General features: G+C 39.0%; 1 protein-coding gene and 1 long non-coding RNA gene across 2 annotated transcripts; one reads left to right on the forward strand and one right to left on the reverse strand.

The window, feature by feature from the left end:
• The first annotated feature begins 1,762 nt into the window (after positions 1–1,762).
• On the forward strand, positions 1,763–4,827 carry LOC143026988 (uncharacterized). Its single transcript, XR_012966547.1, has 3 exons — positions 1,763–3,835; positions 3,947–3,973; positions 4,170–4,827. It is a non-coding gene; the product is annotated as an uncharacterized LOC143026988 (long non-coding RNA).
• Positions 4,828–17,585: 12,758 nt separating this feature from the next.
• On the reverse strand, positions 17,586–19,016 carry LOC143026731 (ATP-dependent DNA helicase Pif1-like). Its single transcript, XM_076187501.1, has one exon. The coding sequence runs from the start codon at positions 19,014–19,016 to the stop codon at positions 17,586–17,588; it is 1,431 nt and encodes a 476-aa protein (XP_076043616.1).
• Between the last annotated feature and the right edge of the window lie 3,649 nt (positions 19,017–22,665).

A 22,665-nucleotide genomic window follows, 5' to 3' on the forward strand; every position in this document is an offset into this window, starting at 1 on the left:
TTTCTTATTTGAACGATAATTTCCATATTCTTATAATCATGTAACGGTCCCATTGACCCTACTGCCCATTCTCTTTTGTGTTGATTGCCTGTAAATATTTTCCATATTAATAATTTCGTTTACTAGTTTTATCGCTAGTTTAATATTCCTTTCCTGGAATCTTCTTTGTTACCTTTACTTCTAGTCTTACGAATTATCTAGGCCCTGACCAGATAGTTCAGTCCTACAGTGGCTTCTAGAAGTGAGCTGGTTATCCGTTATACGTAACGTCTCTTCACATACCAGCCCGCCCGTAACAATATGTGTGTATATATATATATATATATATATATATATATACTTACATATACATATAAGTGTATATACACATATTGTCACATATATTCCCATATATGTAAGGTGGGAATAGTATTACTTTGGATAACGGCGCCCCGCGATAACGTGGGCGTCAAATTACAGGACGAGTACTGAGGAGGCGTGGGAAGGAGGTCCATCCATACAATGGAGTATTTGTTCTAACACTCAGCCTAGAACGAAGGAGAACGTTTTTAGTTAATTGACCAATGAGGTTCAACCACCATAGACGCAATTCCTATGGGCCAATCAGAGGATTTTGTAGAGAAGAACCAGAGCGCCTTGGGCGTGTCAGAGTCAGTTTTAGAGTAGAGGGTACGATGTAAAGGTGTCGCCTCGAAGGGGTCGTCGGCTGAAGTAAGTCCTCTGTACTCCCCCTGTATTAGTCGTAAGACAATTAACTCAGCTAATATAATCTAGTGTTTCATGTAGTGGTGTGAAATGTCTATAGTAGTGACTTAGACAGTGTTTTTCGTTGGTAAAGTATTAATTAATTAATTAATCTTCTTTCACCCCCGTTAAAAGTTTTCGAGCGGGAATCTTCTGTTTTGAAACTTATTTACTCATTTGAATGGAAACTTATTTACTCACTTGAATATTCAGTGATTGTAATCCTTGATGTAATCCTATTAACTTTAATGAATAGTGTTAAACGTTATCTGTGCGTTTCATTTTTCTTGATTTTTATGATAATATAAAATCAAGTGGCGACCTTGTAATTTCTATTGGAGTTATCCCAAAGACATGGGGTCTTGGGAACTCAGTCACCCATTCACTCTTACTATGTGTTACAAGTCTGACAACTTTACAATTTCTATTTGAGTTATCCCAAAGACATGGGATCTTGGGAACTCATTTCACATACTTAATCTATTGCAAGTCAGATATGTGAGCGAGATTCGTAACAATATATATATATATATATATATATATATATATATATGTATTATATATATACATATATATATATATATATACATATGTATATATATACATATATATATATATACATATATATATATATATATATATATATATATATATATATATATATATAGAGAGAGAGAGAGAGAGAGAGAGAGAGAGAGATATGCTAAATAGTCAAAATTATGTCCTTTATATAAAAAAAAATTTCTGGCGTATGTATTATACCAAGAGTGGAATGTTTTGTTATCCCTGACGAAACGCAGGGTCATGTGATCTATAATCGCATGTAAATAAACATACGGGAAAGTCATCGTACACTGAAAAAAAAACATTTTTAAACTAAAACAGAGAAGTACTTTAATAGGAGAGTAAAGTATAAGACAACATCACAAGAAGATAGGGAATTGAAAGTCCCGACATTAAGGTAATACTTTCAAATCCAACTTTGCATCGTATTGTACCGCTGTATATCTTCTAATAATAGAGTATTTAATAGTCATAGAAACATTGAAGCTACTGTAACTGTAACTATTGGTAATTGAAATTGTCTTGATGCTTATAGGTTAAAAAAGGTAGAAATTAACATGGTTCTCTCCCAGTATCATTCCAACATATTTTTCGCTTCTTTCTATTTTGGATTTGAGAGATAATTTTTTCTATAGAATTGGTAGGTTCTATATATTTGATAGAGCTATTGCTTTCTATCGAATAGTTAGGGACTGTCACTATTGGACAACGTAAATTTCATGTTAAAGATCCGTGTTTGCGTGATTCTGGAATTTTACCCTAACGTGTGTACCTTTAATTTAACACTAAAAGAAATATGCAGGATATGGGTACAGCAGTCATAATCCGAATTTTCATGGCTAGGAGTATGGCAGTGTAAGTGTTCTGAGCATGCATAATTGCAACATCACCAATTATGTCACTACCTTATTCATAGCCAATCATAACAGTGAATATAGCATTGTATCAATTGTGGTGTATTTGCTATTATGATCTAATTCAAACTAACCTAACCAGACCTAACCTAACCTAACCTAACCTTACTGGACCTAACCTAAGTGATTGATTCGGACTCTTTCCAGTAGAATGACTGATGAATTATTTTTTGCTATGGATGCAATGCAACTCCAGCTTGGAAAATTTCAACCAGTGATTGAATTGCTTTTTTAGAGCATGTTTTGGTATTAGTTGTACACTGATGCAATATAGCAATAGAAAATTAGATATTAATTTTTTGTAAATTATAATACATGAACATAGTTTACAATTTTCTTGGTGGAAATAAGTAAGAAAAAAGCCTTGCTACAAGCAAATCTACTAATGAACGAAGCTGCTAGGATATGGTCCAGACGCCGTGTGGTTATCTGTCCAGTCCAGTCACTGTCGATTAGATAATGGCTTTCAGGTTGTGGACCAGGTGTTTTCTAACTCCAGTTGATGTTAATAAGTGCTGTTACAAAGATAATGGGGCTTCCTTGGAATTTGTGAGTGAACACGGGGTTCTACCATTGTCTGTCAATTGCTCAAGGTACAAATAATAATCAGGCTGTCAGCATCCGTGATGACGACGATGACCTGGTTGATTGTTAGAATTTGAAGTACTGAATTACAAAATATAGGTTAAGTTACGTAGGTTAGATTAGAACAGAAGAATTTAACGTCCTTTCATTTCTTCAACCTCAGCATCTATCAAAACAAACATGGCATATCATTCAACTGCTGTGACTTCATTCATTAGGAAATATGTTTTGTTATGGATTTCTGCCAAGAAAGTCGCATATTACGTGTATTATAATTTACAAAATTAATGATTAACTTTCTATTGCTATATCACGTAGGTGTGCACAACAAAATTTACCCATGTTTCAATGCTGATTTAATTGTGTTGGTTATAAATCCCGACAGAGGCATTTTTATAGTAAATAAGCAGTTATTACAAATTAATAGACATCTGTGGTTATGCCTTCAGTTAATTTAGTGAATTATGATTAAGATTGAAATATAACAATTAAACATATCAAACTGTATGAAATCTATACTCTATAATGCTTAGTATATGAAAGCATGTATAACAAATTATACAACTTTACTTTTTTCATTTAGATAGAGTGGCCTATCATTCTTGTTTATATATATATAAGAACATTATATAAAGCATTATGTAAGAAACTTGATGCCATAGGACCAAGTATAGTTGACTACCCTCTCCAGGAATGTCGATTTACCGTTTTATCATTTTCATTATTAATCTTTTAATTTACCACTTGGTGACTTCTCTGTCTTGAGCATTGGTTGTGGTGTATTACCCACCTCTAATTCCCAAGTATGGGGATTATCTATTATATATATTGTGCAGTATTTTCACTCTAGTTAAGATGAAGTTGCACCTCCCATAGACCTTTGACAATGAGAGGTCAAAGGTAACTAGGCATTTAACATGATGTTGGACCTCTTTTTTACGTAGTCTGAGACATGATTTGAAACTGACCAGAAGTGTTAGTGATTTGAACAAAAATGAAGAAAATTGCCAATTGGCCCTAAGGTCACAGTAAGTTAGAATACTATGTTTTAATAGAATATCTAAACAAAACAGAAAAAGTGAAATGATTATATATTCACAAAGATACATGATGCTTTGTGATGATATTATACTTTTCAGGGTTCAATGAGTCCCTGTCAATCACAGGTATGTGGTTTTTGCTTCTAGACATTGTAAAAAATTCACCAGAGTATCCCAGAATTAACTCGGTGGGACGGTCACCTAGATTAAACTTACACTGTCATATTAAAAGAGATGGGAAATTTGTCAGAAGTCATAATATTCTCCACAAATTGTTTGAGGTCTCCATGTATACAGCTCACAATAATGTTCTTGTTCATAGGTTTGAGCTGCATTTTGCACCTCCTCAAAGGAAACAAATTTGGAATTAACTTCAAATTTCACCTGGAGTGCCTCATTAGCTTCAGCCATTTTGAATTTCTTACTTGAGGTGTGCAGAGCTGCAGAAGTGAAACTCAGTTTGATCATGTGCAGAAGTGTGCCATACAACTAGCCATGAAAATTTGGAGTATGGCTGCTGTACCTCAAACCAGTTCATACAAGAAAAGGGAGGTTAAATTTTTTATGCCACACCAAAATATAGGAATGTATTTTCCTGTTTTCAGTGTGGCCTTACATAAAATGCATAGGTTAATTGTCATGGAAAAGTCAAACTAGTTATCAGCTATTCTAAGAGTGAAAAATCTAGCAAGATCCAACCCTCTCACATATTTTTTTACTATTGTATGTCAAAATGCCAATTTTTACTCATGTGTACTTTGTAATTCTATCTGTTGAATTGTATTATAAGAAATTTATCAAAAGAAATCTTCTTAGAGGCCATGTCTCCAATTGTTAAACTTGTTGCTGTTTGGAGTTTTTTTTCTGAGAATGCATATAGGGATACTCACTTTTTTCCTTTTTTGCCATTGAGAGATTATTTTTTCTATTGAATTTATTTTCAATACAAGGTCACTGTAAACAAATAGCACTATACCTAATTTTTATGGCAAAATACAAAATACTAGATAGAGTAAGAAATGAGGAGGTGAGGAGGAGAACAGGGGTGGAAAGGGAGTTGGGAGATAGGGTTGATGAAAGAGTATTGGGATGGTTTGGACACGTGGGAAGAATGAGTGAAGAAAGACTAGTAATAGAGGTATGGAAGGCAGATGTGGAGGGAGTGAACATGAGGGGACGTCCTAGGATGAGGTGGATGGATGGGGTGAAGGGGGCTTTGGGGAAGAGGGGAATGTCTGTTGAGGAAGGACGGGAGAGGACAGAAGACAGAGGTGAATAGAGAATGGTTGTATATGGATGATGTGATGCATGAGGTGGAAAGGGCAGGGGGATGGGGGGTGAGGTAGTATGTGTGAGCAAAATTTTACACAGCCCAAAGTGATTTCTCCCCGTCTTCTCCTTTTATGCAATGGGGGGACGGAGAGAGGGGGTTGCTGATTTAATGAAGCGGCCTTGCTGTGGATGTGGTGTGTCTTGTGACACTGCTTCTGACCCAGGGTAGTGGACAAGGTGCAGGGATGACCTGTCATCCAGGAGGTGCTAAGATGGGAGGGTGGGTGGAGGGGTGTGGAGTGTATTCAGGGATGGAATGGGTGGGAATGATTTTATGCCTTTTCCTTTTTGGCTACCTCCCTTGTAAGGGGGAAAAAGCCTTGGTATATGTATGTATATACAAACAATTTGATACAAAGGTGAATAGTTCGTGCTTGTCAGAAATTTAGAAAAAAAATGACATAGGTACGTGTTGCATGATGACTGGTTATTTGTCTTTTGTGTGGTGATTGCGTCTGGGACCGTTTGATTCAGTGGCCAAGCCTATTCTTTGTTGGCATTGTTTCATATGTAGATGGTGGCCTGAATGCAGCTATGGTCTTGTGGTTCTTGTGTCTTGGGAGTGATTTCTTGGTTGGGGTGATGTCTAGTGGAGCCTTATGAAGTACAGAATTTGGGGGTATGTCTTGGAGTGTTTGGGGATATGTGAGTGCATGTACTTTTTGTATAGTGTTGTGAGTTACAGGTGGTTGGTTGTTGTAGATGTATCAAGAGTATGCTGCTGGTGTAGATTTTGATTTATTGTGTTTATTTAGCTGTGCTTGTGTTATGTTTTTTACCTAGTTGTATTATATGGGAAGGGAGCTATGCTCGTAGTGACCCGTCTTTGTATCTTTCAGCATAAAGTTTGTTCTTAAATTCTTGAATAGTATTTGCACACACTGTAGCCTTATCAAATTTATTCCAGATATCCACCCCTCTGTGTGGAAAGCTATTCTATTCTAGGACTTCCATTCCTTTTTATGATTCTATAAATAGTCAGTAGATCTCCTCTTTCTCTTTGTTCCAGAGTTGGTAGTTCCAATTTGGACAATCTTTGTTAGTATATCAATTTGGAGAGTGTTGGTGCCATCTTTGTCATTGCTCTTTGTATGCTTTCTACATACATACATATACCAAAGGCTTTTTTTCTCCCTTACAAGGGAGGTAGCTAAAAACCAATGGCATAAAAACCACTCCCACCCATTCCATCCCTATCACACTCCACCCCCTTCTCTCCCTCTTATCTTGGCATCTTCTGGATGACGGGTCATCCCTGCATCTTGTCCACTGCCCTGGGTCAGAAGTAGTGGGTGTCCAAAGTGTTGCAGCATACTCCAATTTTGGTCTTATCAGTGTTAGGTTAAGGGCTCTTGTGTGGAACTATGTGCCAGTCATTTTCATATACTATTATACCTGGAGATTTTTGGTTTCTGAGAGTAGATTTGTATTTAATTTTTATCCTACTGTTATTCTTGAAGCTTTGTTTTCAATTGTTTATAAGATGGCTGCATGTTATTGTGGCAAAATAGCATGCAGCTGATACTTTAGGGTCTATATGGGGCACCCCTACGGACCAGAGCCACACATCATTTTGTCTGTGATAGAGGAAGTCTCTGTTCAAAAGAGAAATGATGACACTTTTATTATACTGCAACTGTCCTTCCGTTATGCTGTCCCACACCTCTTGTTACTGTCCTGTACCATTTCTCTGAACATTCATATCCTTTTTTTGCCTAACCCTGTGGTGAGTGAATAGAATGCTGTCATCAAGTTTTCCCACTTCAGTAGTATGAGGCGACAAAAAACGAGATGGGGATGGGACTAGGAATCCTACTACCCATAGTCCCAAAGGGGACATTCCTAAAAAAGGTAAAGGCATAAGAGGGTCTAGGAGTTTTCCAACTAGTACCCTAAGGTTTGGGTCTTTTAATATGCGTGGATGTGGTACAGATGAGAGTAAAAGGGAAGAGATAGACAGTATATGAGAAGAAAGATGGATGTGTTGACATTGAGTGAAAATAAGTTGAAAGGGAGGGGTGAGTGTGAGTTTAGGAGTGTAGTTGGGAGGTTCTCAGGAGTGAAGAGAAGACGAGGGACAGAAAGGGTGGCTATACTAGTAAGTGAAGAGATAGGTAAGCATGTAGTGGAGTGGAAGGAGGTTTCTTGAAGGTTAATGTGGATGAAGGTGAAACTGGGAAGGGAGATGTGGGTTTTTGTAAGTGCATATGGGCCTGGTAGTGAGAAGAGTGTAGAAGAAAGGGAGGCTTTTTGGATGGATTTAAATGAGTGCATAGAGGGATTAGAGAGAAATGTCAATGTAGTTGTATTGGGAGACCTTAATGCTAGGGTAGGAAATGAACCAATACATGGAGTGATTGGGAAGTATGGAGTTCCAGGAAAATATCATAGTGGAGAGTTGATGGTGATGTGTCTTGAGAGTTGATGATAACAAGTACAGTGTTTATAAAGAAAATGAAGCATAAGTACATATGGGAAAGGGTGGTGGATGGAAGGGTGGTAGATAGAGCATTAATAGACAATATAGTGGTAACCAGGGGTATAGTAGGAAGAGTTAAGTATGTACATGTTGGAAGGGGAGAGAGTGGTGGAATATCAGATAATTTTTTGGTGGAAGGTAAGTTGAGAGTGGAGGATAAGTGGAGAAAGAGGAAAAAGTGAACTGCTTAAATGAGAAAGAATAGGAGTATAAGAAGAAGCTGAGAGAGGAGTGGGAGGTAGTGAAGAATAGAGTAGAACTAGGAGTGGAGGAGGAATGGGGATGGTTCAAAGAGGGAGTCATAAGGTGTGCAAAGATGGTGTGTGGAACAAGGAGGAAGGAAGGAAACAGAAGGAAGAGTAGTGAGTGGTGGGATGAGGAAGCAAAGAAGGGTGTAGAAGAGATGAAGCAAGCTTTCATAGATTGGTTGCAAATAAGGATGAGGGAATCATGTGAGAAGTACAAAGTAAGGAGAAGAGAAGTAAAGCAAAAGGCAAAGAAGAGAGCAGATGTGAAATGGGGTAAGAGTATGACAGAATTTTTTGAAAATAATAAAAAAAAAATTGGAAAGAAATTAAGAAAGGAAGAGGTGAATCAAGTAGAGAAAGAAAGGTAAAAGGTGCAGATGGAAAGATGATAATGGAAGAGAAGGGAGTGAGAGGAAGGTGGACAGAGTATTTTAGGGAGTTGCTAAATGTGAAGGAGGGTAGGGAGGGAAAGGTAGTTGTAGTGGGAAGTGCCAAGAAAATGACCATGATGAGTGAGGAAAATGGAGGAGAAATAAGGAAAGATGAAGTGAAGGCATCAGTTAATATGATGAGAGCAGGTAAGGCACCTGGGTTGGATGGATGCCATGCAGAATGTTTGAAAAAGGAGGTACTTTGATGGTAGACTGGCTTGTGAGGTTATTTAATGTTTATTTAAGAGAGGGTAGAGTGCTGGAGGACTGGAGGAGTGCCTGTGTAGTTCCATTTTACAAGGGAAAGGGGGACAAGTGTGAGTGTAGTAGTTTCAGAGGGATCAGCTCGTTAAGTGTAGTTGGGAAGGCTTATGGGAGGGTCTTGATTGAGAGGGTTAAGAGGGAGTAATTGGTGAGGAACAGAGTAGGTTTAGGACAGGTAGAGGTTGCATAGATCAGATTTTTGTGGTTAGACAGATATGTGAGAAAGCTATAGGAAAAAGTAAAGATGTATTTTGGGCTTTTATGGATCTGGAAAAGGCTTATGACAGGGTAGACAGGAAGGCACTGTGGGAGGTACTGCAGATATATGGGATAGGAGCAAAGCTGTTAAGAGCAGTCAAGAGTTTTTACAAGAGTAGTAGAGCTTGTGTTAGAATTAGAAATGGAGAGAGTGAGTGGTTTGAGGTAAAGGTGGAACTTCGTTAGGGATGTGTTATGTTGCCCTGTCTGTTCAATTTATACATGGATGGGGTGGTACAAGAGGTGAATGCAAGGGTAGTGGGTCAGGGATTGGAGATGGTTAAAGAAAATGGAGAAAAGTGGGAGATAAGCCAGTTGTTGTTTGCTGATGACACTGTGCTTGTAGCAGGATCAGAGGAGGGATTGAGGAAGTTAGTGACAGAGTTTGGGAAGTTGTGCAAAAGAAGGAAGTTGAAGATAAATGTGGGTAAAAGTAAGGTGATGAGATGTACATGGGGAGAATGTGGCAGCAGACTGGAAGTGAGTATTAAGGGAGATAGACTGGAGGAAGTGGATGGTTTTAGGTACTTGTGTGCAAATGTGGCAGGAAAGGGAGGAGTGGGGGTGGAGGTAGAATGTAGATTGAGAGAAGCAAGTAAAAGCCTTGGTGGATTAAATATTGTAATGAGATAGACATTTGGGAATGGATGCTAAGAGGAGATTGTGTGAAGGAGTGATTGTGCCAATGGCACTGTATGGGGCAGAAACACGGAACATAAGAGAGGAAGAGAGGAGTTTGAATGTGTTTGAGATGAAATGCCTGAGAAGTATGATAAGGGTTACTAGGCTAGATAGAGTGAGAAATGGGAAGGTGAGGAGAACAGGTGTGGGAAGGGAGTTGGTTGATAGGGTTGATGAAAGAGTATTGGGGTGGTTTGGACACATGGAAAGAATGAGTGAAGAAGGACTAGTAAAAGAGGCATGGAAGGCAGAGGTGGAAGGAGTGAACATGAGGGGACAACCTAGGATGAGATGGATGGAAGGAGTAAAAGGGGCATTGGGAAAGAGGGGAATGTCTGTTGAGGAAGGATGGGAGAGGACAGAAGATAGGGGTGAATGGAGAATGGTTGTGTATGAATGATGCTGGGATGCATGAGGGGAAGGGGGTGAGGGAGTATGTATGAGAAATAAATTGACACAGCTCGAAGGGATTGCTCCCTGTCTTCTCCTTTTCTACATGAGGGGACGGAGAGGTGGGGTCGCTGATTTAATGAAGTGGCCTTGCTGTGGATGTGCTGTGTCTTGTGACACTGCTTCTGACCCAGGGCAGTGGACAAGATGTAGGGATGACCTGTCATCTAAGAGGTGCCAAGATAAAAGGGAGGGAAGAAGGTAGAGGGGAGTAGAGTATGTAGGGGATGGAATGGGTGGGACTGGTTTCTATGTCTTTGTTTTTTGGCTACCTCATGTGTAAGGGGAAAAAAGCCTTTGGTATATGTGTGTATGTATATATGATCAGTATACTGGGAAGGGGGCCATTGACTGAAATCTACAGTCTGTATGCTTGTATTTACCCAGTCCCTAACACCACCAGCTTGGCTTAGTAGCATTTGAGCAAGGCTTTCATTCACTTCACCATTGTAACTTTCCAAGACTGTCCACTTCTTTTATTTTCATATTCATTTCAAATGGTCTAACAGAAACACAGAACATAAGAGAGGAAGAGAGGAGTTTGAATGTGTTTGAGATGAAATCATCTCTCATCTGCTAAGTAATTATCTTTAGGGAAAGCTCATTGGAAACTCTTGTCCGTGACTTCAGTTTGCATTGATGTTTTTAATAAACTTTCCTCTGTAATGTCAACTTAGAGGTCCTTGTGTCTCCGTTTACCATTGACAAGCCTGTGGAACAGTTTAGACTCACTATTATATTTATCAATATCCTTTTCAACATTTTTTTGCTCCTCTAAGAATTCTCATGTAATAATTTCTTGCTTTTCTGTACTCTTTAATTTTAACTGTTGCTTCAAGTTTCTCCTTAGTGGAAAACTGCAGCCTAACAGTGGTTAGCAATGGCTCTTGGTCCCTTCCACAGCTGTCTTTGGGAAGGACCTTTGGTCTGTTGTCTATGTTATATTAGTGTAGGACCATTTCTATGTCACCAGTCAAAAGTGATAGGTGGAGGGGAGCAATCAATGGTTGTCAGCTTTCCGTGTGTGAAAAAGAGATTATATGAGATGATAATTGTGCTAACAGCACAGTATGGGGCAGAGACTTGGAATTGAGAGGTAGAGAGGAAAGGTTTAAATGTGTTTGAGATGTAGTGTCTGAGAAGTATGGTAAGCGTTACAAGGTTGGATAGAGTGAGAAACGAGGTGAGGAATAGAACTGGGGTGGAAAAGGAGATGGTAGATAGGGCTGATGAAAGAGTATTGGGATGGTTTGGGCACATGGAAAGAATGAGTGAAGAAAGGTTAGTAAAAGACATGTGGAAGGCAGAGGTGGAGGGAGTGAATTTGAGGGGATGACAGGATGAGATGGATGAGGTGAAAGGGGCATTGAACAAGAGGGTAATATCTGTTGAGTAAGGAAGGGAGAAGGCAGGAGATAGGTTTGAATGTAGAATGGCTGTATGTAGTTAATACCATGATGCAAGGGAGTGGGTGATGGATGGAGGGTTAGGGAATGGTTATGTGTGAATGATATTTTGATGCAGTCCAAAGGAGTTTCTGTCTTCTCTTTTTCTGGATGAGTGGACAGAGAGGGAGGGTCGCCGATTAAGTGAAGTGGGCTTGCTGTGGATGTGCTGTGTCTTGCTGCATTGTTTTTGACCCAGGGCAGTAGGTGGGATACAGGTATGACTTGTCATCCATGATGAGCTAAGATGAAAGGGAGGAAAGGGTGGTGGATGGGAGTAGAATGGGTGAGAGTGGGTATATGCCTTTTGACTTGGCCCTCCTTGGTGAGGGAGAAAAAGCCCTTGGTATATAGATATATAGATAAATCTTTGTACCAAGAGTTCTTTCTTTAAGGGAGGTAGTCAGTTAAGGCATGCACCCACTCCCACCCATTCCACTCCCATCCACATCCACCCTTTGTTACCTTCTCATCTTAGCTCCTTGTGGATGAAGGGTTATCCCTATCTCCAGCCCTCTGCCTGTGTCAGAAGCAATGCAGGAAGACACAGTACATCCACAGTAGGGAAAGGAGAAGGCAGGGAATAAGGGTGAGTGAAGAATGGTTGTGTATGGGTAATATTTTGATGCAGCCTGAAGGGATTTCTCCTTGGCTTCTCTGTTTTCCACATGAGGATACAACGATGGAGGGTCACCATGTAAGTGAAGTGGCCCTTCTGTGGATGTGGATGTACTAACTTTATTTATAATTGTATCATTGCAAATGTCCATGCTCCCATCCCTTGATATGGAGTCGGTGTCATTCTTTGGTGTTCCATTTGGACTTCTTCAGGTCCATTTATGACCTACACACTTTTGGAAGAAAGTGTTCATTATTCTCATGTTGTAGTTGTCTGCAAAATTGACCAGCATCTGATCTATCATTTCTCTTACCTACTCCAAAACCTCTCATGTTCTTCTCCAGTTTAGCATTGAAATCACTTATTACCAATGTATATTTACTTTTTTCTTGGTCCATTACTTGACTTGAATCATCATAGGACTCAATTTCATTCTCTGAACTCTATGAAGTTGGTCCATAAACCTTAGTTATTTTTAGTGTACCTTTTACATAGCTTTAGTACAATCCAAGCTATACCACTAAGATTTGCAATATACTACTGAAATATTAGCAGTAACCTTTTGATTCATCAAGAATTGTACTCAAGTAGATCTTTCTCCTTGCCTCAATAGTAGAACAGGTGATGACCATCTAATAGCTGCATCAGGTTTTCTTCTTCCCATTGGACTTCACTTAGTTCCACTCAATGTTCTCCAGTTTTTCCATTAACCATTTCAGTATGAATCAAATTCTTGCATGCAGCATCGTCTGCCATATGTACAATGCATCATACTAACATTATAGAATATAGTCATTTCTTTATTACTTGTTCTCTTTTACTCTGAGTAATAATAAACACAGAAAATGTGATCAAACCAGTTCATAGAATCTGGGGGGTAACTCGTGTACAACTAGAAGAAAATGTACTAAAATAAAGTAGTAGCCTCTGTCTGTCTGTTTGTTTGTTCACAAACTCCTCCTAGGGTTTTGGAGATAGACCCCCATAACCATATATATTCTGATACCCTATCACTGCAGGTACTTGGATAACTATATTTCATTTCCAAATTATTTTTATTTTGGCTAGGGTTAAGGGTTAAAGGGGTATGGTGTGGTAACACGCCACTACTGTAGTGTCCCCTTAATGTGCACAGCATTTTTGTGACAAAAATTACTATGATTAAACAAATCGTTGTATGTTTTCATAAATATTATTTATATTTGTGAAATTAATGTTGCCACAAACTATGATAGCCTTTGTAAGGAGAAAGCATGTACATGTAAAATGATTGTATAATTCTATCAAATGTTTAAATATTGGTTATTTTTATTTTACTTTTTCGCAGGTGCTAATACAATCGAGTTCAAAGATAATTAAAGGTTGGTTCAATTCTTCTCTTATGGCCAAATATATTTTATTTCCAAAGGGCGTCTCCCACCTCAAATTGATTTTTTTCTTACTTAACATTTTATTTGTGTTACCTTTTCCATTGAGATTTAATTGATACGTGTAACTTTTCTCCACAAATTCTGTCAAAATTAAAATGATCATCATTTGCCCGCAGCAACGCGCGTGTAATTTGGCTAGTATATATATATATATATATATATATATATATATATATGTATATATATATATATACGCTCAAACCTCGCTTATCCGGCTTTCACATATCCGGATTTCGGTTTATCCAGACGTTTTGAAGCAGCTGGACAGCTAAATATTATTTTCGAAAATAATATTTAGCTGCCCGAAAAAACGAAAAATCGCCACGTATGCGAGGCGAACGATACCGAGTTACAGTAGTTTGAAATGTAAACACCAGATGGCGCGCAGCGAGGTATATAAACGACGCTAGTCGTGGGGTGAAGGCCATACCAAGGTCTAAATATACAGGTCAGACCGTTGGAATTCTTCTGCGCAGCTTCTGACGTCATTTGGCTGAGTCCATTTTCTCTTTGTGATACACTGAAGAAAACTGTGAAACGCCAAGGAAGACAGGAACTATAATATTTTATATATATATATATTATATATCATATATATTATATATTCATATATATAGACAGGAACTATAATATTTTATATATATATTTTATATAATATTTGTCAGAATATAACTAATTGCGTGGAGCAGTGCGAGCGAAGGCAACGTCATTTTTGAACGACGGACCAGCTTCAACTGACAGCTATAGGACCCGCTAACCCCACTTTGAGCAGCCAGGTGACGTTCACGGGCCCGCTGCGCCAACTCCCTCGAAATTCGGTCGGAAGTGGTTAGACCTTATATTCTTAGATCTTGGGCCATACAACACCTATTTACAGTACACTACTATACAGTACTACGAATACACCTGTGTCATCATGCCTAATAAAGTCGTGAAACGAAAGCAAGTTGCTCTAACAGTTGTGATGCAAATTCCTGGACAGTGGAAGAAGGTGGTAGATGAGGTGGTGTGGGTAACACGCACCTTAAGTGATTGATGAAGGGAGGGGGAAGATAGCTGCAGTTGGGGAACCGAAGTCCAGGCGATTTGTATCACATCTCGGGACCACTCGCCTTCCCTCCAAGGCAAGCGTGAGAGTAAATCAAAGAGGGGGGAGGGGTATGATGGGACAACTCATTAAGTGAACCGTCCTAGGCTAATGAAACCCAGAACTCCTATTGTGAGTTTGAATGAATTAAATAATTAAACACTAGATATATTATCTTGACATTAAATAAGGGTTTTAACAGTTGGATTTCATACATACATCCTATCTATTCCCTGCGCGCGTTCCTAGCTTAAGAAATTGTTAAAGTATTAGTACTTAATAAGTGTCTTGCTTGTGGAGACGTCTTCAATTAGCGTGGTCTCCTGCTGAGCTCCGACCGGCGCCGCTTCGTTTTGGTGGGGGCGGGGGGTGACGGCCTGGGCGGGCGCTGTGATGGGCTTGTAAGTCACTTCATCGACGTATTCCCGGTCAATCGCACTACACTCAGAGTTTTTGCTTGAGGGGTTTATACCCAAATAATCGACACTCGATTTGCTCACAAGGATGTAAATCCCCAACAGTCACATGAGGGAGGAAAGGACACGATTGGTCTTCCGAGAACGAGCGGTCTGACCTCTTTTGATGAACTCGATGCTTAGACTGCCTGTGTCCTGCGGCAGGTCAGGTCAAGATGTCCGCTAGCCGGCTTCCGACGTTGCCAATAGTTCTACGTCTCCGTCCCTAGTTGTGAAGGGTACTACGAATAATGTTCATGTGGGAGGTGACACAGTTGCAATTGTTCCTTGAGGTAGACACTGTTCACGAGCGGGTTAGACACAATCCTAATTATTCTAATTGCCTAGCTTAAACAAATATGTGGCAGCGCGCAGGGGGGGGAGGGGGTGTGTTTGGGCGCGAAAACCGTTGAGCTTGGCTCTGAGAACACAAATCAAAAGGGGGGGGGTGTTTCTAGATAATTAGAAGTCTCTCCCTTCGTTAAGGCACTGAAATTGATTGTCAAAAATGACATGACAGATGAAGAGGATAACGAGGAGGAGAAAGGACAGGATGTAGCTACTAGAAGTCTTAAGGACTCTGGTAATTCCCCCGAGTATAGGGAACGAAGGGCTGAAACGGTGAGAAAACAGACGAGAAAATGGGAAGGGGGGACAGCGAGCCGGGTGTCACAATTTCAAAAATTGTGACAAGTTGAACAGGTTAGTTGAAGGGTGAATTTGGGTTTATAACTGTTTTTTTGGGCTAAAAAAAAATCAATATCCGGATTTTTTCATTATCCAGACTGGTAGCTGCACCAATTAATACGAAAAAACGAGGTCTGAGTGTATATATATATATAATCAAGATGCCAATGCCAGCATCCTTGTGTACCCATTTGTTCCCCACGACACCTATGTAGGCGTCATCGTACCGAAGTGGTTAAACTCTCCAGCCTGTGATTTTCTGAGAGGGTTCTCATGTTATAGGTGTAGGTGTTCATTTTCTTCATATCCTAGACTTAGATATGCTTGAACAGTACTTACATTAAGTGGTATACTGGCTATAAGCATATAAGGCAATGTAGTTGGATCTTTAGGAGACAATGATCCAACAGGGACACTTGGTTTTGTTTAGGTTGTATAAGTCATGTTTGCCGTGAAGGAATTGTGGTGGTAGTCTCGCCTCCCTGCCAACTAGTTTCTGACGAGATATTTCCTTGGTGCCCACCTTATTCAGTATATTCATTGGAGCCCATTATACCTGTAGGGTACCTAATGGTCCAAGCCATTATGACAGTACCCCATATATCTATCAGGAATTTCCCTGTTCACCATCAAGGACTTACCAATTAGCAGTGAGTCCTGCTACTGTGTGTGCAAGCTGATCTTTGTCTCGTTTTCATGCAAAACCTGCTTGATCATTGATGTGGGTAACCCTACATAGATTTTCATCTCTTAACATGGCTCTAGTAGTCATGAAGGTATTCAAGCCTATCCACCATTTCAAGGTGTTATAGGGATAGATAAAGTGAAATATGTTGAGATGGTAGAAGGAGTACTATCAGATAAGGTAGATCACTGAAGTGCTTGGGTCTTAGGCATGTGGAAAGAATGAGTGAGGAAAGATTTGCAGAAAGTGTGGAAAGCAGAAGTTGTTGGTGATGAGATGGATGGGTAGGGTAAAGGGTGTATTTACCTAGTTGAATTTATCTAGTTGTATTTTACAGGAAGGGGAGCTATGCTTGTGGTGACCCGTTTTTGTATCTCGCAAGATTAAGTTTGTTCTTAAATTCTTGTATGGTGTTTGTGCACTCTATTTTGTCATCCAATTTGTTCCATATATCTATCACTCTCTGTGGGAAGCTGTGCTTTTTCAGGTCTCTTCTGTAGCTGTCCTTTTTGAGTTTCATTGCATGTCCACTTGTTTTTCCTCTGTCTCACTTTAATAAGTCCTCTCTTTCAAGGCATTCCTTTCCTTTTATAATCCCGAGATGGTTAGTAGGTCCCTTCGTTTTCTTCTTTGTTCCAGGGTCGGCAATTCCAGTTCGGCCAGTCTTTGTTCATATGTCAAGTTTGAAAGTGTTGGGGCCATCTTTGTTGTTGCTTTGTATTCTTTCTATTTTTCTTGTATTCTTTTTTGTACTGGGTGACCATATTAGCGCTGCATATTCCAGTTTTGGCCTTATCAGTGTTTGTAATATTTTTTTATCATTTCCTTATCCAGGTATTGAAAAGCCACCTTTATTGATCTCAACAAATTGTATGTTTCTCTGACTATTTTATCTATACAAGCCCCTGGCTTCGCCAGCCAGGCTACGCCTGGGGGCTTGGCCTGCTGCGCTGCGCGCCCAGGGGCTCCGCCCCGTTTTTTAACAAAGGTTTTCAATAAAAAAACTATAAAGTTAATCAATTACACTTTTTCTTCGGAGGAGAAGAAGGTGGTGACTCTCCCTCTTCATCGCTGCTACATCTTTTAACCGCGTTGATGACGTCTTCAAGTTTCTCCATTTTCTCAATAAGTTTCTCTATTCCAATTTTTTGTCAAAAGCTTCTAAAACAGTGTTGTCGACAGATTCGTTAGTCATGACTGTTATCATTATCATAATCTGCCAGAATCATCTTGATAGCGTCTTCTTCTGAAAGCTTGTAAAACTCCTTGGGTATTTCTACTTTCTCGAGCTCTGGCTCCTCTTGAGCGAAAAGTGAAGCTTCACTTTCAGATGTCACTTGAGGTAAGTTTTCGTCTACACTGTCAAACTCGCCACTAAAAAGTTCCTTATACACGCGGTTGATTGCTGGTCTCAATTGATATTCATCATTTACCTTCTCCCAACCGGTGTAAACAATGAGTGAATTCCAGTTGGTGACTCGCGAGCACGCGACGTAAAATTGCCCATGCGCTAAACATTGAACAGAATCCAAGAGAAGTCCACAGCGTTCAAACGTTTGTCCCTGGGACTTGTTGATTGTCATGGCGTAGCTGAGTTTGACGGGGAGTTGTTTACGCTTGAAAGGAACTGACGTATCTTGTGCTTCCAACGTTATCTTTGGAATCAAAACTTGTTCTCCTCCATAACTACCACCTAAAATTTTGCCAACGATAACGTTCTTTTTCAAGTTTGTGACAATTATTCTGGAACCGTTACATAACTTGGGTGGACAAATATTTCGAATGATCATCAAAACACTTCCTATCTTCACTTTCAATTGATGAAGAGGAAGAGATGGACTTGTCAATGCGTTGAAAACTGATGTCTGAATATCTGTATCATGTTCGGTAGCGGTATCAACACTATTATACACAACCTCTTCTTCTGATTTCTCATATATCATTGAATTTATACTATCGACGTCATCATTGGTGGGAGAAATAATAGCTCGTTTCTCAAAGTATGAGGCGTTCAAATGATTATTTTCTATATCGTCGTAAACTTTGTTAACCAATTCTTCGCGGGTTTTGACACTTATTCCAAAATTTTCGAGAAAGTATACAGGTCCAGATTCTCCTGTTCCTAGTTTTAATAATTTTTTTGCAAAAGATTTATTTCTGACATAATTGGTTTTCAATCTAACGTTTTCTGTCAATTCTAATTTTGTTAGACCTTCCCATAGATAACTTGACTTGATACAGTGTTCGAGTTCCTCGTTTTTTCCTCCACCTCGTATGACTGGAAGAATTTGACGGAAATCTCCCGCACAAACAAAAACTATACCTCCCATGAATTTGTCATTCTCTAGGACGTCTCTGAGAGTAATATCGAGAGCAGTTAGCGTGTTTTTGTTTGCCATGACTACTTCATCCCAAACTATTAGAGACGTTATTTTTAATAACTTTGCGAGCTCAGAGTTTTTCTTGATGCCACAGGAACGGATTTCATTATACTCCATCAGAGGAATTTTAAACATGTTATGAGCTGTTCGTCCTCCGTGTAAAACTGTAGCAGCGATGCCCGAAGAGGCGACAGCCAAAGCTATTTTTCCCTGAGAGCGAACAGAATCCAATAACATATTCAAGACGAAAGACTTTCCGGTGCCTCCTGAAGCATTCTAGAAATTCCATTATTGTCGAACATACTTCCAGTCTGAATTCGAGACATTACAACATCATAACAATGTCTCTGTTTGTCGTTTAAAAGTTTAACTTTTTCTGTAACATCTTGCTGTAACTTTTCTTTGTTGTAGGATCTCTCTCTGCGAATAACATTTGATGTCTTCTCTCCGTCTCTGGAAGGCGGTAACCCATACTCAGTAATCCTTCCGCCTCCACAATTCCATACATGTTCTTGTATGTCATCTAATGCGTCCAAATAAATCTCATCGTTGTATTCGGTCAAATTGTAGTGATGCAGAAAATCACTGGCGAAGAAATATTTAGTCTCTTCCCAGATTCCTGATTGACCTTCAAGATCCGAAAAAACTAACATGCTCGCATAAGTTTCTCTTAGTTGTTTTCGATCATTTGTATGGTTAATTATCTCCATTATTGTACTTCTCCAAGTTTCTTCGTCGCTTAGGAGTCCCATCGCTTTGACTGCTTCTCTGTACGAAGAATATGTTTGACCGTCAATAGTTCGAAGATCTTGAAATGATGTCGGACCTTGTTTGTGCGTTAACAAAAGCCTCAAATAGAATAATTCAACCGTCTTAGTCGTCACTGCTCGAATACGCCCAAGTGAAAATGTGCGTCCTTTCCGCTCTACCCACTTTGAAATCTTATCATTGTAAATGAAATGGTTTGGTACCTCGTGATAGTAAAGCTTAGCTGCAAAATCGTTTTCTGAACATAGTTTGAAAAATGCTGTTAATTGAGTATCTTTACGGGTCTTATTTTTAATTTCTTGCTCTGAAGATTGTTCTGAGTAAAACACTTCGTTTTCTCCTTCCAAGTGCAGATCAAGAGTGGTTACAGCTGGATAACTTTTATGAATATCAAACTTAAATATTTTCCAAGTTGCTTCATTAGCATTTACATATCTCGCTTCTTGGTAGTTTTTAACTTCATTTATAACACCTTTCTCGGTTGTTTTTGTAAAAAGTATACGATCACACCCCTTATTTACATATTTGGTGACAGGCTATGCACTTGATAGAGTTTGAACACTACATTTATGTGAGCGTTGTATTTCAAGCACAAATACGGATTGTGGGGCACAACCCATGAATTGTCCACAGTGATCTTCTTACTTGTATCTCGAAAGAATGTCCACCTTCGCTGATGGATCTTCTTTTATACTGCGGATATCCATTATTCCCAAAAAGTAAATCCTTTCTACACGTTTTAGGAATCCTTTACCGCATGTTTGTCCTTTATTATTTTTTCCCTGGCGGCAGACATTTGACTCGTCATAACCTTTGCAGGGACCGTGAATCATACACTTTGTGACAATTTCGAAAAGTCTAGGTTCGTTTGTTTTATCTGGTATTTCTGCTGAAATAAGCTTTTCCACCGCATCAGCGGTCACACGCTCTTCCATCCACAATAAAATGTGAACGTGTGGGAGACCTCGTTTTTTGCCATTCTATATTGTAAAGGTTAGCCTTAACGCGACCAAAAATATGCTTCTGTGTTAAATCATACATTAGATTATCAACTTTCAACTTGAAAATTCGGCTAACCAAATCGGGTCGTTCACATGGATGGGTATCAAAGGAACCTGTTTTATCCATCGCCGAACGCAATTCCTCCCAATTTGGGTTCATTGTGAAAGTAATAAAATAATCTGGGGAACCGTAATATGTCACGAATGCAAGAGCATCTTGTTGACATTGTTTCATATATCGTGGTCCCCCGACAAACGACGGAGAAATAATAATCCTTTGCCCAGATTCTTTTCCGTCATCTCCACGTAAAATATCTGCTCGTTCTTTTCTTATTTGTCTCTGATTACATTCTAAAAAAGACAACTTATTTGATTCAACTTTGACATAACTCTACGGTAAACTGCTGAAACAATTATCTTCCTCTCGTTAGATAGTTAAAATTCCCTTCTCTCTCCATATATAAAAATGAATAGTACATAGAAGGTGAAAGACGGTTATATTTTTCAACACCTTTCCCAGGTTTACACTGTTTCGTCATTGTATAAGAATACCCAAGATCTCCATTAGGAAACATTAAGGGGTACTGAAAATTGTCGTAAAAATAGTTGTTATGGTTAACAATTTTCAAAGGAAATGATGAATTGTCTTTTGGAGAGCTAATTGTTATCGTCAGCGGATCCTTGTCAGGACCAAAATTAACGATCCCCCCAACTTGCGAAGAAGAAGAGGGAAGATGGTACACGCCTTTATGTTCTCGTATATTGATTCCTTCAGCCGTCTTCAAAGTTATAGACATGTCAGGAATATTTCCATATTTTTTGACATGAGCTTCAATGAGTAACTTTGCAGACTCTATTTCTTTTAACATACCCGCGAGACACGCATTGTTGACTACCATATAATTGTAAATCTGAGACACTATTGTCTGGCAGATACTTCTTTTTCTTCTCCTACTCGTCGTTTTGCTGTCTCTTCTTTTTCACTACTTCCATAGGTGTACAATTTTTGACTACGCAGTTTTACTTGCTGGTCTTTTCCATAATAGAAATACAAATCTAAAAATCCATCACTCGCTTTCCAAAATGGTTTTTTATCGTCTGCTGTTATTTTTTGACGTTCATCGACAAATAAATGAGGTTTTAGGGAGCCAATTTTATGGTATATTTTTCCTTGGATCTAGTAACAAATTAACTTTTCTGCCGAATTTTGAAGATTTCCTGAGGTTGTAAATGACGTAAAAGAGAATAGCGTGTTGAATCCAATCATGTGGTGCAAAAAACGTTTCGAGAAAGGAGACGAACCTTCATACAGCTTTAAAATCCTTTTCCTTAATTTCTGAGGGTAACCTCAAAGAAGTCCGCCCAGCGTTACAACATATAGATTTGTTTTCTTTTTTCCATAACAGAGCTTGACAAATTTTGCATTTGAAGTCACCAATTTGACCGATGGAGTGTAAAGAAACCCCTTCTTTGTCGTTTTCATGAAGAGCTCCAATATACTTGATATCAAGTCTTTGACGCGAATCCACAAAAAGTTGCTTCTTCTTGTGACGATCTGTACGCTCTTCCCGTAATTCTCCCAGTAACTTGATGTCTTCCTCTGAAAGATTTTCTTCTCCGCTAGCAAATTTCTTTTTAAATTTTGATAATGCTTTGGCTTTTTCTATTTTTTTTTCCTGACGCATAAGTTTGCGTTCGGCTACAGCCTTAACTCTCTCCTCTTTTTCTTTATGTTTTATTTCTCTTTTCTTTAAACGTTCTTCTATCTGCCTCTGTTTCTCTTCGACCTTTTCCTTTTCCTTTATTCGTTTAGCCTCTTGTAATCGCTTCACCTCATTTTCAATTTTCTGAAGCTTGTTAATATTTTTTTCACTCTTAGTGCTTCCTCTCTCACCTTTTTAATGGCGTACTTATTGTTACGTCTTTTTCGCTGATGATCATGAAAAGTCCTATCAAAGTAATACATTTGATAATTTCTGTGGTCAGATTTTCCACCGTTTTTCGTGAAATTTTTATAACCGGCGAAATAGTGCTTTTTAAACCCTTCTAAAGTTTCTACTGACACTTCTCCGTCAAATAATTTCAACTGATCAAATTTTTCATCGTTATACACGAAA

The sequence above is a fragment of the Oratosquilla oratoria genome, chromosome 7 (assembly GCF_046742065.1).
Source record: "Oratosquilla oratoria isolate Oo_2021 chromosome 7, ASM4674206v1, whole genome shotgun sequence".
NCBI lineage: Eukaryota > Metazoa > Arthropoda > Malacostraca > Stomatopoda > Squillidae > Oratosquilla > Oratosquilla oratoria.

Bases quoted from the DNA above. Each gene is read 5' to 3' on its own strand.
- LOC143026731 (XM_076187501.1), bottom strand. From the start codon at position 19,016: ATGTTATTGGATTCTGTTCGCTCTCAGGGAAAAATAGCTTTGGCTGTC.